This window comes from Hipposideros armiger, unplaced genomic scaffold (assembly GCF_001890085.2).
Source record: "Hipposideros armiger isolate ML-2016 unplaced genomic scaffold, ASM189008v1 scaffold_118, whole genome shotgun sequence".
Lineage (NCBI taxonomy): Eukaryota > Metazoa > Chordata > Mammalia > Chiroptera > Hipposideridae > Hipposideros > Hipposideros armiger.
This window is the reverse complement of record NW_017731468.1, coordinates 559108-574051: the sequence shown is the minus strand read 5'-3', so window position 1 is coordinate 574051 and position 14944 is coordinate 559108. Positions and strand designations below refer to the sequence as shown.

The window sequence follows — 14944 nt, the reverse complement described above, 5'->3', positions numbered from 1 at the left end:
AAAATACTACGAGCAACTATACGCCAACAAATTAGACAATCTGGAAGAAATGGACAAATTCCTAGAAGCATACACCTTCCAAGGCTGAATCAAGACAAAACATAAAATCTGAACAGAGCAGTTACTACCAATGAAATTGAATGAGTACTCAACAAGCTCCCAACAAACAAAAGTGCTGGACCAGATGGCTTCACAGGTGAATTTTACCAAACATTTAAAAAAGAATTATCATTTATTCTCCTCAAACTATTCCAAAAAATCCAGAAGGAGGAAGGCTCCCAAGCACATTTCATGAGGCCACCATTAACCGGATCTCATAATCAGACAAAGACATCACAAAAAAAGAAAACTATAGGCCGATATCCCTAACGAACATGGATGCAAAAATCCTTAACAGAATATTAGCAAACTGAATTCAGCAATACATTAAAAAGATCATATATCACAATCAAGTGGGATCCATTCCTGGTATGTAAGTTTGGTTCAATATCTGCAAATCAATTAATATGATACACCACATTTACAAAACGAAAAATAATCATATGGTCATATCAACAGATGCAGAAAAAGCTTTTGACAAAATCCAGCATCCATTTATAATAACTCTTACAAGACATTCTACTGAATGGGAGAAAGATATTTGCCAATGATACATCTGGTAAGGGGTTAATATCCAAAATTTATAAAAAACTCATACAACTCAACACCATAAAAACAAACAATCCAATTAAAAAATGGGCAGAGAACATGAAGAGACATTTCTCTAAAGAGGACATACAGATGACCAATAGACATATGAAAAGATGCTCAAAATCACTAATTATTAGAGAAATGCAAATTAAAACCACAATGAGATACCACTTCACACCTGTCAAAATGGCTGTCATCAATAAACTTACAAACAACAAGAGCTGGCGAGGATGTGGGGAAAAGGGAAACCTCATGCCCTGTTGGTGGGATTGCAAATTGGGTGCAGACATTATGGAAAACATTATGGAGTTTCCTCAAAAAAAATTAAAAATAGAACTACCTTATGACCCAGCAATTCCACTCCTGGGTATTTATCCAAAGAAATCCAAAACCCTAATTTGAAAAAATATATGCACTCTTGTATTTATTGCAGTGCTATTCACAATAGCCAAGATATGGAAATAACTAAAATGTCCATCAATAGATAAAGAAACTGTGGTACATTTTTACTCAGCCATAAAAAAGAGTGAAATCTTACCATTTGCAACAACCTATATGGACCTAGAGGATATTATGCTAAGTGAAATGTCAGACTGAGAAAGACAAATACCATATGATTTACTTGTATGTGGAATCTAAAGAACAGAATAAATGAACAAACAAAAAAGAAATAGTCTCAGAGATATAGAGAAAAAACTGCTGGTTGCTAGATGGGAAGGGGTGGGGATGGGGGAGAAGGTGAAGGAATTAGAAAGTACAAATTGGTAGTCACAATACAGTCATGGGGATATGGAATACAATATGGAGAATGTAATCAATAATGTTGTAAAGATTATGTAGGGTGCCAGATGGACACTGGACTTATCAGGGGGATTACTTCATAGACTGTGTAGATGCCTGACCAATGCGCTATACACCTGAAGCTGAAGTAAAATAATATTGAATGTGAGCTATAATTTAATTAAATTAAAAAAGAATTTGGCATACAGAGGGTGCCAAAAAATATATACACATTTTAAGATAGGAAAAAACTATTAAAATTGTAATAATATATACTGATAACAAACAATGAATACAAGTCACATTTGACTTCTACAATTACAAGAGGTGCTCATAGTGGTTACATCAGCGTCCAGTCACTTCTGATTATGGCGAACTACTGCTTGAGCAACGTAGGCCAAAGTGTCCACTTATATACGTTTTTTTGGCACCCCCAGTATATATATAGTCAGGGGATGTAAAGTACAGCATAGTGAATATAGTCAATGGTATTTAACAGTTACATATGATGTCAGAGGGGTAGTAGATTAGGGGTGGTTATCACTTTGTAAGGGGTGTAAATGTCTAACTATTATGTAGCTTTGTACACCTGAAAAAAATTTTTTAAAAAATTCATTGAGGGCTGGCCGGCAGGTGCAGTTGGCTAGAGCATGAGCTCTGAGCAACAGGGTCACTGGTTCAATGCCCACATGGGCCAGTGAGCTGCGCCCAAGCTGAGCTGCTGCTGAGCTGCCAACGGGTGGCCAGATGGCTCAGCTGGTGAGAGCACGTGCTCTTAACAACAAGATTGCCGGTTCGACTTCTGCATGGGATGGTGGGCTTTGCCCTCCTGCAACTAGATTGAAAGCAGCAACTGGACTTGGAGCTAAGCTTGCGCCCTCCACAACTAAGATTGAAGGACAACAACTTGACTTGGAGCTGATGGGTCCTGGAAAAACACAATGTTCCCCTTCCTCAATTCCCCAACACTGTTCCTTTTCCCAATCCCCCAATAAAATCTTTAAAAGAAAAAGAGAATTCATTCAGTACCCATTTTTTATGCATCCAAAAGGTTTTTTTTCTTCTTAAATACTTCATAATGAATATAAAAGTTAATAGGAAATATAGAGAGCAGATGAATTCTCAAGCACCGATTATATCAACTTTTTTGGCCTTCACAAGATTGAGTAAACATTAAATTAGAGTAACTGAATCCTTTGCTATCTTTAACAGCTTGCATGGGACTGTGGCCTATCTGCTGTTTATGTTGCTTAAATTCAGATTGTCATTGAGCCATATCCTATGACTTAAACTGTATTTATATTAACCAAAAAGGAATGTTTCACCATTAAAAGCAGTAGTCAGCTGAAACCAGTTCAACTCTACACTTTTTAGCTTTGTACATTTTCCTTCCTGTTTATTGAGTGGCATCACCTGCGTAAACGTTAAATAAGTTCACTATAGAAAAAAAATCACACATTTTTCCAGAGAAATCCTGGCAATCTTTGTACTTAATGCTGTAGTACATTTTTGTTGTTGTTCACAAGTTTTTTTGTTGTTGTTCACAAGTTTTGAAAGCAGTATATGCAAAGCAACCTAGTACAACTTATTGTGACAAAGAAGAGCAGCAAATAGTACATTTAGAAGATACTGATACACAGAATTCATCCTCGAGTATCTGATTAAGTGCATTCTCCAATCTACTACCCTATTTTATACTAACCAAAGAGGGGTAAATATTTTTTCCTGTAGAAGTTTGTGTTTTCATTTCTGTCCTTCTGGGTTCAATCACTTGCCTTTGTTTGATTCAGACTTGGTAGGAGCTGGATTTGAAGTTCCCTCTGACCATTCTAATATGTGGGCTGGTCTGCCTTTTTATGAAGTTGGTTCTTGGTATCCAAGTCATTTTTTGGTCTTACTAAATAATTACTACTTGGTCATCCTAATCTCCAGGGCCTTGTGATGAGTTACTTCATTACATGGAAAACTACTTTATCCAGTGCTGTTCCTTTTCACCTTCGGTGAGAATGGTTCTGGCCTAACTACATAAATTATGAAGCTCTATGCCAAAATAGTTGTGTTTAAGATGTGATTAGAATGACTAATGAATTTGCAATAATTTTAAATAACTGCAGAATGGTCTGAGGTTCAAAATACTCCTACAATTCCTTTCTTCATTCTATTTTGGATGATCAGGTATCTTTGTCATGCCATTACATATATATATATAAACTTTTAGCCTCCACTCAAAAATACAGTTGCATCCTAATTACCTGTGTGGGGGGTGATGAGGTTAGAAATGAGAAGAAGGAAATGTTGATATAGGTAACTACAATGGGAACAATATTTGCAGCTCCAGCCTTCTTCGGTATGGGCAGGAAAATGGAAAATAGCAATGAAGTTGTGTCAGGGTCCCCAAGACTACCCTCAGGTGTGATGGTTCACCACAGAACCCAGAAAAGCTGTTATACTCACGGTTATGGTTTATTGCAGTGAAACAATACAGATTAAAATCAGCAAAGGAAAAGAGCACATAGGGCAGAGTTTAGGAGAAACCAGGTGTATTGGTTTCTCACAGCAGAGTTACAACAGGGATGTGTTTGATTATTCCATTGATGATGTGTTGACAACAGGTATGTAGTGTCGCTAACCAGGGAAGTTCATCCAAGCCTTGGTGTCCAGAATTTTTATTGGCGAGGGAGTCAGTCTTGTAGGCATGGAATGCACATGTGGCTGACCTTAGCTAATCAGTCTCCAACCCCTCCAGAGGTCAAACTGCTACAGCATGGCCTAGGACCCCAGGTGAATGAACCAGGAAAGCACCACCATACATTGAATTGTTAGTCTAAAGTATCCGTGTGGCTCAGTATTTCAGGTATATGAAGACAGTTTTATCAGGCAGGATATTTTAAGGGCTCAGAGATTATTTCCTGGGAGCCAGTCAAGGGCCAGTCCTTTCTTGGGAAGTGCAGGGTGAGAACACCTCAAGTCTACTGAGTTAACCCTTTACTGCACAATAGCTTAGGGACCTTAGTGTCAACAAATGCTTTGGAGAAATGGCTGAGGAGTGTGCTAAGGTAGGTGGATGCAACCAGAGGCTCTCCTGGAAGTAAAGGAGAAAGGTAGCCTAAAAATGTGAAGTATTCCTCCCTGAAGGATATCCACGTATAGATAATTGCAAGAGTTCCTTTAACAACCAATTTGAATTCATATATGTTTGTTACTGGCCAGTCTCTGAGTAGTTAAAATTCTTATATGGTTCAGGTTAACGAACTGAGAAAGAGCTGGGCTATTTTCCATGGACTTGTGGTGGTAAGGTATCGTAAAAGGCTGCTTGCCTTTTCTGCAGGCCCCTCACCTTTTATGTAGACCTCTTGTTTGTACCAGTTTCCAAGGAAGGCTGGTGAATCCTGGGGAACTTGGTCCTTACAGGATCATTTGGCAAGTAGGTTGCCAGTAATTACTTAGTGATCACTCTCCCCAAGAGACTTTGCCATTTTTGTTCATATTTTTCTTGCTTCGGAAAGTTGTTATCTAAAAGTAATTGTTGGTTCAAACAGTTTGCATGTGGCAAAGTTGCTCCACCGAGCTCTGACTGTGGCATTCATTCATAAGACGAGAGCACCTTTCAAATTAAACACGTTTTTCAGGGAAAAAGAGTACTCTCAAATCATAGTTTCCTAGGACTATAGACCTCTTCTAAGCAATAATAGGACAGTTTTATGTGGCAGCCTTTAATGTCTGACTTAATAAAAGGACATTGTAGGTGTAGGTCTGGTAATATTTATTTCTACTCTTATTCAGTTACTTTTGGTTTTCTTGAGGTTTATAGAGGTGAAAGAATTTCTTCCCTTCTAGGTTCTTTGGCTGGTATAATAATTAAATTGACATAAGATAGATTAACAGGAGAAAAACAAATTTAATTTTGTAGATATGGGAGCCCCATAAAAATAGACTCAAGGAAGTGACCAAAGAAGACAGCTTTTATACCTTTTACACAAGGAAATAATAAATTTATGAAAAATTCACAAGACAAAGGGGTTTGGCCTTCACTAGATTATTGAAGAACTAACAAGGTTTGTCCACTCAGCCTTCTCAGCCCTACATTCCTTATTTCTAGTGATAAGGGTGCCTTAATAAGGGCTTCTTATAGAGCGAGGGTACCTTTCATATAGGAGATTTATTTCCTGCTTTTAAGGGGGGAAAAAAGGGTCAGGGGCATCCCTTCTTGCACCGGCTGTTTCTCAGGTAGCTTTAATTCAAATCATCAGCATGCCAAAGTGGCATATTTTGGGGTGATATATTTTGCTCCCCTTTGACTTAATCATCTCTTACTGTATTCCCAGAGGAGAACTACCATTTTTGGACTTGATGTCTGCTCTTCTCTCTCTGTTTCCAAAGCGACAGAACGCCCTGTGTGGAACTGGCTGTACCATCTTAAGCTTGAGCCTCAGTATTTACTGCCCAGTTTCTCTGTCCTGCTCCAGCTGGTTTTCATGACAGCGTCTCTGATGTAGAACTTTGTCCTTGACCTCTTGACCTGCAGTTCCTGCAGAAAGCCTGCTATATTATGTTTAAAAAAAAAATCTTAAAATAACTTAAAATTATCATTTGGATAGTGTTATCCATTTCCTCTTATGTATGATCTACTTTTATTTTCATAGCTTTCAGCCATGTGGGTGGTATTTAAATAGGACAGTTTTGGCATCTGAGTTGAATTTATATTTGTACAGTGAACCCACAGATGAAACCTTGTATTCATGGTTAAAAGAGCAAAGCCAAACTAACCTTAACATCATCCTTCCTGAAGCCCTCATTAGTTAAGTATTTTTAAATATTAAGTAAGGGCTCATTGTGATTTTTCAAAGGTGTTTTTAATAGTTTAAGATTTTTCATATTCACTATAATTTTTAGTTTCTTAAGTGCTTTTACATATTTTTCTTCTTTGCCCCTATAATCTGAAACAATGCTAAAATTACATTTTTACCCATTTGGAGTATATACAATAAAAATATTAATATTATATACAGTGCCCAGTACTTTATTTTCTTACTTACTATCATTAACACTTACGCATCCCTTCTAAGATTTAATATGCCTAAATGTGTTTTACAGAAAATCAAGCAGAGCCACTATATCTTACATATGAAATTTGAGGCACTACTCAACCCCCCAAGCACACCCTTTTACTTTGCTCTATTTTTTCCCATTACTTTTATCATCTTGTGCAAAGTATTATATGATTTTTACATCTTTATTATACTTGTGATCTCTCGTACCTACTAGAATTTAATTTCAATGCAGGTGGAGATTGTGGGTCTTTTTATTCACTGATGCTTTCCCAGAACCTGGAACAATCCTGGCACTGGGCGGATATTCATTGAATATTTGTTAAATTAGTGAATCAATAAACCCTCACTGAATGCATTCTCCTACTTATATCTTGACACTCATACTTTTTTTATTTTTAATGATTCCATCATTGGGGCTTATGGTTCTTCTGTTTTCCTTTTGCTTTCCATAGTATATGTGTTTCTTTTTCACCTAAGTTCAATTTATTTTCCCCAAAAAATGTGTTATTATACTAGGTCATCCAATTTGAGTCTTATCTCACCACTCATCTTCCTTACTTTATAGACCTACTTTGTTTAAAATGTGAAAAAGTTGGGGCTGGAAACTTTCTGATTCTATACTTGTATGAAATAGTTTGCATATTATTATTGCTCTGCTAAACACGTACATTACTTTATATGACGGCAATATTCTACAAATCTGTTATGTCCCCTTTTGGTGACATCACTTGGCAAAATAACCTTCTGACTTTATAATTTTTAAGTGCATTAAAGCATGCTGTTCAACATTTTCCTTTTATGATGATACCTTTTAGGAACCTATGTAATGTTAAATAAAATTCTAAATTTAATACTATGATAAATTAATTAGAGGCCTAATTTTAATATTTTATTGTCTGAATTTAGGTACAAGTTATGGAAGAGAAATTAAAAGCAGCTAATATTCAAACCAGTGAATCAGAGACGAGGTTGTATAAAAAGTGTCAAGACCTGGAGACCCTAATACAGGAAAAAGATGACATCATCCAAAACTTGGAACTGCAGCTTGAAGAGCAGGTTAGGACGAATTTGATCATCAGACAGTTCTAACTATGTGCATTGATTTGTGCATAATCACAAAAATTCAAAACAGAGAGCCTAAACTTCTAAATTTTGATCAGAAATCTTACTTATTTGGTCAACCCATTGGATCACATCACATTTATTGGTGAAATGTGCATGTAAAATGGCTTTCACCTTTAAGTCTTGGGTGATTCCAAGGCACTAACACTTTTTACATGTGACAATGCTCCTTAACACTTGAAAACACTTGGTTATTGGTAGATATTTCTGTCTCTAAAATGTTTGAAATAAATCTTTGCTTTAGATTGTTAGGGTGTTGGTATGTTGATGGAACATTATGTCTTAAACATACGTTTGATGCTAATCTGTCTGCTTAGAAATGTGTACACTGGTGTTTTTATTTTGAGATTAAGTATTGTATTTGGTTTACTGTAAAATTTTATTAGGAAAAAAATTGCATTAGGGTTATACACTTAAATCGTCATTTGACATCGCTTAAATATGCCCACTATGAAATTGTTAAATATGTTAAATTGTTGTCTATTTTTAGTATTTTTATTTCTGTGGGGATCAGTATTTTATTAGATCTGTGGTTTTAAGTTTTTCATCAACGCTAGCCCTCACCAGCTGTGATTTTTATGATAGTCACATTCTCTGTAGTTTTGTGACCATAACCAGATTTTAAGGTTGGTTAAATGTGAGCTAGAGGTCTTCGATCTCCATTTTTTTTCTGAATCTTTAAAAACTAGTGTTTGAGAAGAGAACAATCCATGTCCCAGGGGAGATTCTGATTCTCTTCTCCCTACCTGGTTGACCCCCATCCTACTGTTATAAACCCTAGACCATTTTCAGAAATGGTTTATTTTGTTGATAAGCTCAGTGGATTGATTTCAGTATAGGATCTTTTAGAGAAAGAGAATAGCAGTTGTTAAAACTAGTAATATTTGCATATGCCTTTATGGTTTATTGTACCTGCTGGGCAGTTTTCATTTTTTTCCTCTATTTGGTCATTTGAAGGTAGAGGTATTAACTTGGAAACAAGTTGAATGGATTTGCCTTTCTTATTTATGATGTAACATTTCCAAACCAGTGAGCTTATATTTGAACTAAACAAACTGCTAATGTTATTTCAGAAACAAATAAGGATACAAGAAGCTAAAATAATAGAAGAGAAAGCAGCTAAGATCAAAGAATGGGTAACAGTTAAGTTAAATGAGGTATTTATTGCTATATTTTGCCTTTTCTGTACCTTTTACTTCTTTTGAATAGATAAGTCATCAGAGGATATGATCAGTTGAGTAAAAACAAAATTCTGATCAGTGGTGGTGCTGCTGTCTTTTGGTAAACATGAGATAGGTAGCTTTTAATGTTTAATGTATTTCTAAAATGAAAAATATTGGTAGATTCATGGTAGAGTAAGTAGCCTCTTTCTAGTTAGTTGATTTTAGTTCTAATTAAATAACTGTAGAACATATGTGTATATCATAAAATTAATGTGTTCAATATCTTAGAAGTACATGTTATTTAGTTTATATGGCAGATTAAATGTTGAAATAATTTGGGTTAAAATGATTTTACAATGAAAAGGCATGGTGGGTGAAAACATTTAAAACTCTTAGTTCTGGAGAAAAAAACATATTAAAGCCATAATTATCTAGGTTGATAACCTATTTTGATTTATGATATTTGCTTATCAGTTCTTTTGTATTTTGCTTATGTGTAATTAAGTATTAACATTTTCTAAATATTATACTTTACTAGTGTATTTTAAAAGTGTTATTCCTGTTTAAAAGAATATCATTATGTTCTTTTAGCTGGAATTGGAGAATCAGAATCTTCGTTTGATCAACCAAAACCAAACCGAAGAGATAAGAATAATACAGTCAAAACTACAAGGTATGAGTACTTTGACTAAGGTAGCTTAATTGACTTTATTTGGCTATGCAGAATTTTACTATTGAGCACCTAAAATATGACTAGCACAACTAAGGACTGACTTTTACATTTTATTTCCTTTGAATTGGTTTAAATTTAAATAACTGCTTGCCCATGTTAGACAGCACAGGTAGACCACGAATAACACAAAGCGGGTAATACTGATTTCAACGTTTAATTTCAGGTATGCTTAAAAAAATTAGTCGTGCTATTTTCTATTTTCACTTCGTGTCATGGTGATCAACAGTGATTGAAACTCTCACAGGCTGAATATTTAGAGCAGAATTTTATAATGTGAATAAACCCTTTGCATTTCTTCCAGTGCTTAGCATTACTTTCTTTTCCACTTCAAAGCCTGAGGATGGGTTGGCAGAATTAGAGAGAGAAATTTACTTAACAAGCTATCCTGGCGATCGCCACTGAAGTGTACATGGAGCTGAAGAGGAGATGAATCAGCAAGATTATTAGATACATGGCCTAGAATAGTGTTTTTCATACTTCTTTAGCAACGGAATGCTTCTTAAAAAATTTTTTTTAATTTTTTTTTTCTGTAGAATCTCAAGAGGTAAAACAGGTAAAAGCAGTTTTGGGTGATGGGTCCAGAGTTCTGCAGACTTGGCCTGACTCATGCTTCTTCTGGCAGCCTTTAGGACATTTTCAGAAAGCCCTGGGGTTTTGCAGAATGCATGGGAAGAACACTGGTGTGGTAGAAAGGAAGAGCATGGGCTTTGAAGTCAACCTTAGTGCTCTACAATTGAATAGCTGTGTTTATGTCCAGAAATTTATTTTTTTTTACATTAGTAAAATGGTGACTGTAATAGTGCCTTCCTGCTTTCATGGGGGACTGTTGATTATAGGACACGAAAGCATTTTGTCTACTGCATGTTCATACTTATTGCCATCATTTTGTAAAGGGAAAAAAGTCCTCTGTTTTTCTTCTCTTCTCAATGCTTCTGACACCAGATGTGGGGAAGTTTTTCCCACATCAAGCAATTTTTCATTTTTTAGAGGACGCTGACTGGTTCTCCTACAAATTTAAATCAATTTTGACATTATCTACTTGGCATTAGCGTCAGATCCCACAGGTTAAGAGCTCAGTCCCACAAAGCTATCCCATCCCCCCCACTTCAGACACAATCCCAAGTACAGGTTGTCTCTCCTGCTTCTGACCCGCTGGCTATAAATTGGAGGTTCCCATGGATCCCTCCTTGGGTTTGATAATTTGCTAGAACATCTCACAGAACTCAGGCCAACAGTTTACTTACTAGATTACTGGTTTATTACAAAGGGTACAACTCAGGAACAGCCAAATGGAAGAGATATATAGGGAAACATATGGGAAAAGGGGCACAGGGCTTCCATGTCCATTCTCAATCAACATCTCCACGTGTTCACCAGCCTGGAACTCTCTGAACATCCTTTTGGGTTTTTATGGAGGCTTCACTATGTAGACACGATTGATTAAATCATTGCCCATTAGTGATTAATTCAGCACCTGCCTTTTCCTTTCCCTGGGGTCAGAGGTAGCAGGTGGAGGGTAAGGCTGAAATTTCCAACCTTCTGATCACTTGGTTGGTTCCCCTGGCAACCAGCCCTCATCCCGAGGCTATCGAGGGGCTTTCTAAAAGCCTCCTCGTTAACATAAACTCAGATTTGGTTGAAAGGGCTTGTTATGAAAACAAAAGACACCTTTATGGCTCTTAGGAAATTCCAAGGGTTTTAGAAGCTGTGGGCTAAGAACCATGGATAAAGAGACCAAAACATATATTTCTTACATCACACATTTCCTCCACATATATGATGAAAAACAGGTGTCCCTATAGTTTATTCAGAATTCCATATTTAGAATTAAGGTTTCAGGTCTTTCTGACATTTATCCTCATTGGAATAGACTAGATATACTAAACCTACTCTCAAGAGGCTATTTTCCCTGATATTCTTAGCTTGCAATTCTAGCCTTCATTGGAAGTCTCTTAGGTCATATGGACTAAGGGGTATTGATCCTTGGAACCTAGGTTTGGACTGGAGAAGAATATATATGATATTATATAGATATAGTACAGTTGACTCTTGAACAGCTACATGGCTTAGGGGTACTGATTCCCACGCAGTTGAAAATTAACATATAACTTTCGACTCCTCCAAAACTTAAGCTGTCCCTTGCTATCCTTGGGGGATTGGTTCCAGGACCCTGTGTGGATACCAAAATCTGCAGATACTCAAGTTTCCTATATGATGGTGTAGATCAATGCGTACAGTCTGCCCTCTGCATCCAAAGACTCCCAACCACAGATGGAAAACAATTTGGGCATTTATTGAAAAAATTCCACATGTAAATGGACCTATGCTGTTTAAACCCATGTTGTTCAAGGGTCATTAGTCCTTTAAAAATATATACGCATATACATAATTATTAAACTATTGTGAATTAGCTCTGTGAGAGGTAATCAACATGAAAAGAATAAAAGATACATCTGAAAGTATACACTATATAAAGGTTATTTTCTTCTATTATACACAATTATCAGTTGCTACTTAACCCTTTGGTGCTCTCCCAGAGTTAAGAGTTTAATTTCCTTGAAAACTTTTCAATAGCATAGCATGGAGATCACTGGGATCTCCATGCTGTTGATCTTACAAGCAGCAATGTTACAAGTCCTAAAAGATGAATTAAACCCATGATTAGGTCCTTGCATAAACACTCCACTAACTTTCTAAATCCTCTGTCTAGAAGCTGCTCTTTCCCTTTTTTTTCTCTGAAGAAGTGATTAAGGCTCTCCATATTGTGGTCACCATAGACCAAACCCTCCATCTGCTTTCTTATGAGAAGCATACTGAAATCTAAAAAATCAAAAGTTATTACAATGATCATGTGACTTTGCCCCAATGATGATCTAAATTTCCTTTGGTTGTCTTAACAACCAGGACCTTACTCCCACCCAATCAAATTTTACCAGTACTTGACTGGTTTTTACCAATATTTGATTTTGCAAGAAGCTATAACTTTCAAGTTGTTTATAATGTGTTTTTAAAATTTGTTTGAGTTTATTTTTGTTTGAGAACTTTTAAAGGGATTAGATTTTTTTCACTCTGCAGTTAAAAATATTTTGAACATTCAAAATATATAACCAGATTTTAAACATTGGCCTGTGATGCTAGACAGTGAGGATTCCATGTTATAATACATACATAAATATGAGCTTTATTTATGTAACGTCCTTGACATAGGTCTTGGCAATGATTTTTTGAATCTGACACCAAAAGCAATAGTAACAAAAACAAAAATAAACAAGTGGGACTACATCAAACTTAAAAGCTTCTGTATAGCAAAGGAAACCATCAACAAAATGAAAAGGAAACCTGAATGGGAGAAAATATTTGCAAATCATGTATCTGATAAGGAGCCAATATCCAAAATATATAAAGAACTCATACAACTCAATAGCAAAAAAGTAAACAATCTTATTAAAAAATGGACAGAGAATCTGAATAGACATTTTCCCAAAGAAGACATATAGATAGCCAACAGGTACATGAAAACATGCTCAATACCACACTAATTATCAGGGGGATGCAAATCAAAGCCAGGAGATATTACCTCACATCTGTCAGAATGGCTATTATCAAAAGACAAGATATAAGTGTTGGCCAGGATGTGGAGAAAAAAGAACCCTTGTGCATTATTGGTGGGGATGTAAATTGGTCCAGCCACTGTGGAAAAAGAGTATGGCAGTTTCTCAAAAAATTAAAAATATGATCCAGCAATTCTACTTCTGGGTATTTATCCAAAGAAAATGAAAACACTAATTCAAAAAGATATATGCACCCCATGTTAATTGCAGCATTGTTTATCATAGCCAAGATATGAAAACAATTTAAATGACCATTAATGGATGAATGGATAAGGAAGTTATGGTATATATGTGGAATAGTATTCAACCATAAAAAAGAATGAAATCAAGACAACCAAGATAGCGCAATAGGTAAACGCTGTGTTTACCTTCTTTCACAACCACGTCAAAATTACAACTACAAAACAACCATTATTGAGAATAGCCTAAAATTATGCTGAACTGAATGAAGCCTTTCAACTAACGACGTGCAGAAGAAGCCACCTCTAGACTGGTAGGAAGGTCAGAGATGCAGAATGGGCTGGTCCTACACCCACGTGTGACCATTAAAGATCGGGAGGGCTATTTCGGCTGTGGGAGTCCCTAGAGGAGCAAGAGACCCCAGCCCCACCTGAGCCCAGGGTTCCAGTGCCGGGGAGAGAAGTCCCCATAATTTTTGGTTGTGAAAACCAGCAGAGATTGTGACTGAGTGAGGCTGAGTGCGGTTGCACTCACAGGTGTTCCTCTTAAAGGGAATGTGCGTGGACTTACCCATCAATGGAATCACTTGCTCTGAGCTCTAGCACTGGGGCAACAGCTGGAGAGGCAGCAGGGATATATGGTGGGGGACTGAGTTGTCTGGCTTGGGACTGGGGCTAGAGAGGCGGCTTTCTCCTGGATGGGGGAGCTGGCAGAGGCCACTGTTTCTTTGTTGAACCCTCCCCCTTCTTGGCATGCAAACACAGGTGGCCGCCGTATCTGAGTCTCCACCATTTGTTGGCCATGCCCTGGCGATTTGAGACCTGGTCCCGCCCAACTTTCAGGCATACCCAGGCTGCTTTTAGTGGCTTTTTCATGCAGACCTCCTGCTTTGTCAAGGCCAGTCCTCACAACCAGTGAGCCCAAGGGTTAGTCCCTCCCATTGATGTGCAGTTATCAACTAAGGCTCAACTACAAGAGGAGGGCACACACAACCCACACAAGGGACACACATGGAGCACATGGCTCAGGTAACCAGAAAGACTGCGCCACTGAACCTCACGGCTCAACTACTACATAAGGCCACTCTACTAAGACCAGAAGACATACCAGCCCTACCTAATACATAGAAACAAACAGGGAGGCAGCCAAAATGGGGAGACAAAGAAACATGTCCCAATTAAAAGAACAGAACAAAGCTCCAGAAAAAGAACTAAGTGAAACAGAGATAAGCAATCTATCAGATGCAGAGTTCCAAATACTGGTTATAAGAATGCTCAATGATCTTAGGGAGAACTTCAACAGAGAGATGAAAACAATAAAAAAGAACCAGTCAGAAATAAAAAGATACAATAACAGAAATGACAAATATATTACAGGGAATCAACAGTAGATTCAATGAAGCAGAGGATTCAACCAGCAATGTAGAAGATGAGGTAGCAGAAAACACCCAACCAGAACAGCAAAAAGAGAAAAGAATCCAAAAAATTGAGGAGAGTTTAAGGGGCCTCCGGCACAATATAAAGCATACCAACATTCACATTATAGGGGTACAGAAGGAGAAGAGAGAGAGCAAGGAATTGACAACATATTTGAAGAAATCATGACAGAAAACTT

The 14944-nt window shown here is 37.0% G+C and overlaps 1 protein-coding gene across 6 annotated transcripts in view; it reads left to right on the top strand.

The window, feature by feature from the left end:
• Window positions 1-14944, top strand: part of PLEKHH2 (pleckstrin homology, MyTH4 and FERM domain containing H2) — a 92352-nt gene that overhangs the window by 18259 nt on the left and 59149 nt on the right. For 5 of the 6 annotated variants that reach the window (XM_019647909.1, XM_019647907.1, XM_019647903.1 and 2 more), the window contains 3 exons: window positions 7428-7577; window positions 8717-8800; window positions 9398-9479. In XM_019647909.1, the coding sequence (XP_019503454.1) occupies window positions 7428-7577; window positions 8717-8800; window positions 9398-9479 (316 nt within the window). The remainder of the gene's footprint in view (window positions 1-7427; window positions 7578-8716; window positions 8801-9397; window positions 9480-14944) is intronic. The other variant, XM_019647908.1, reaches the window with a different exon arrangement.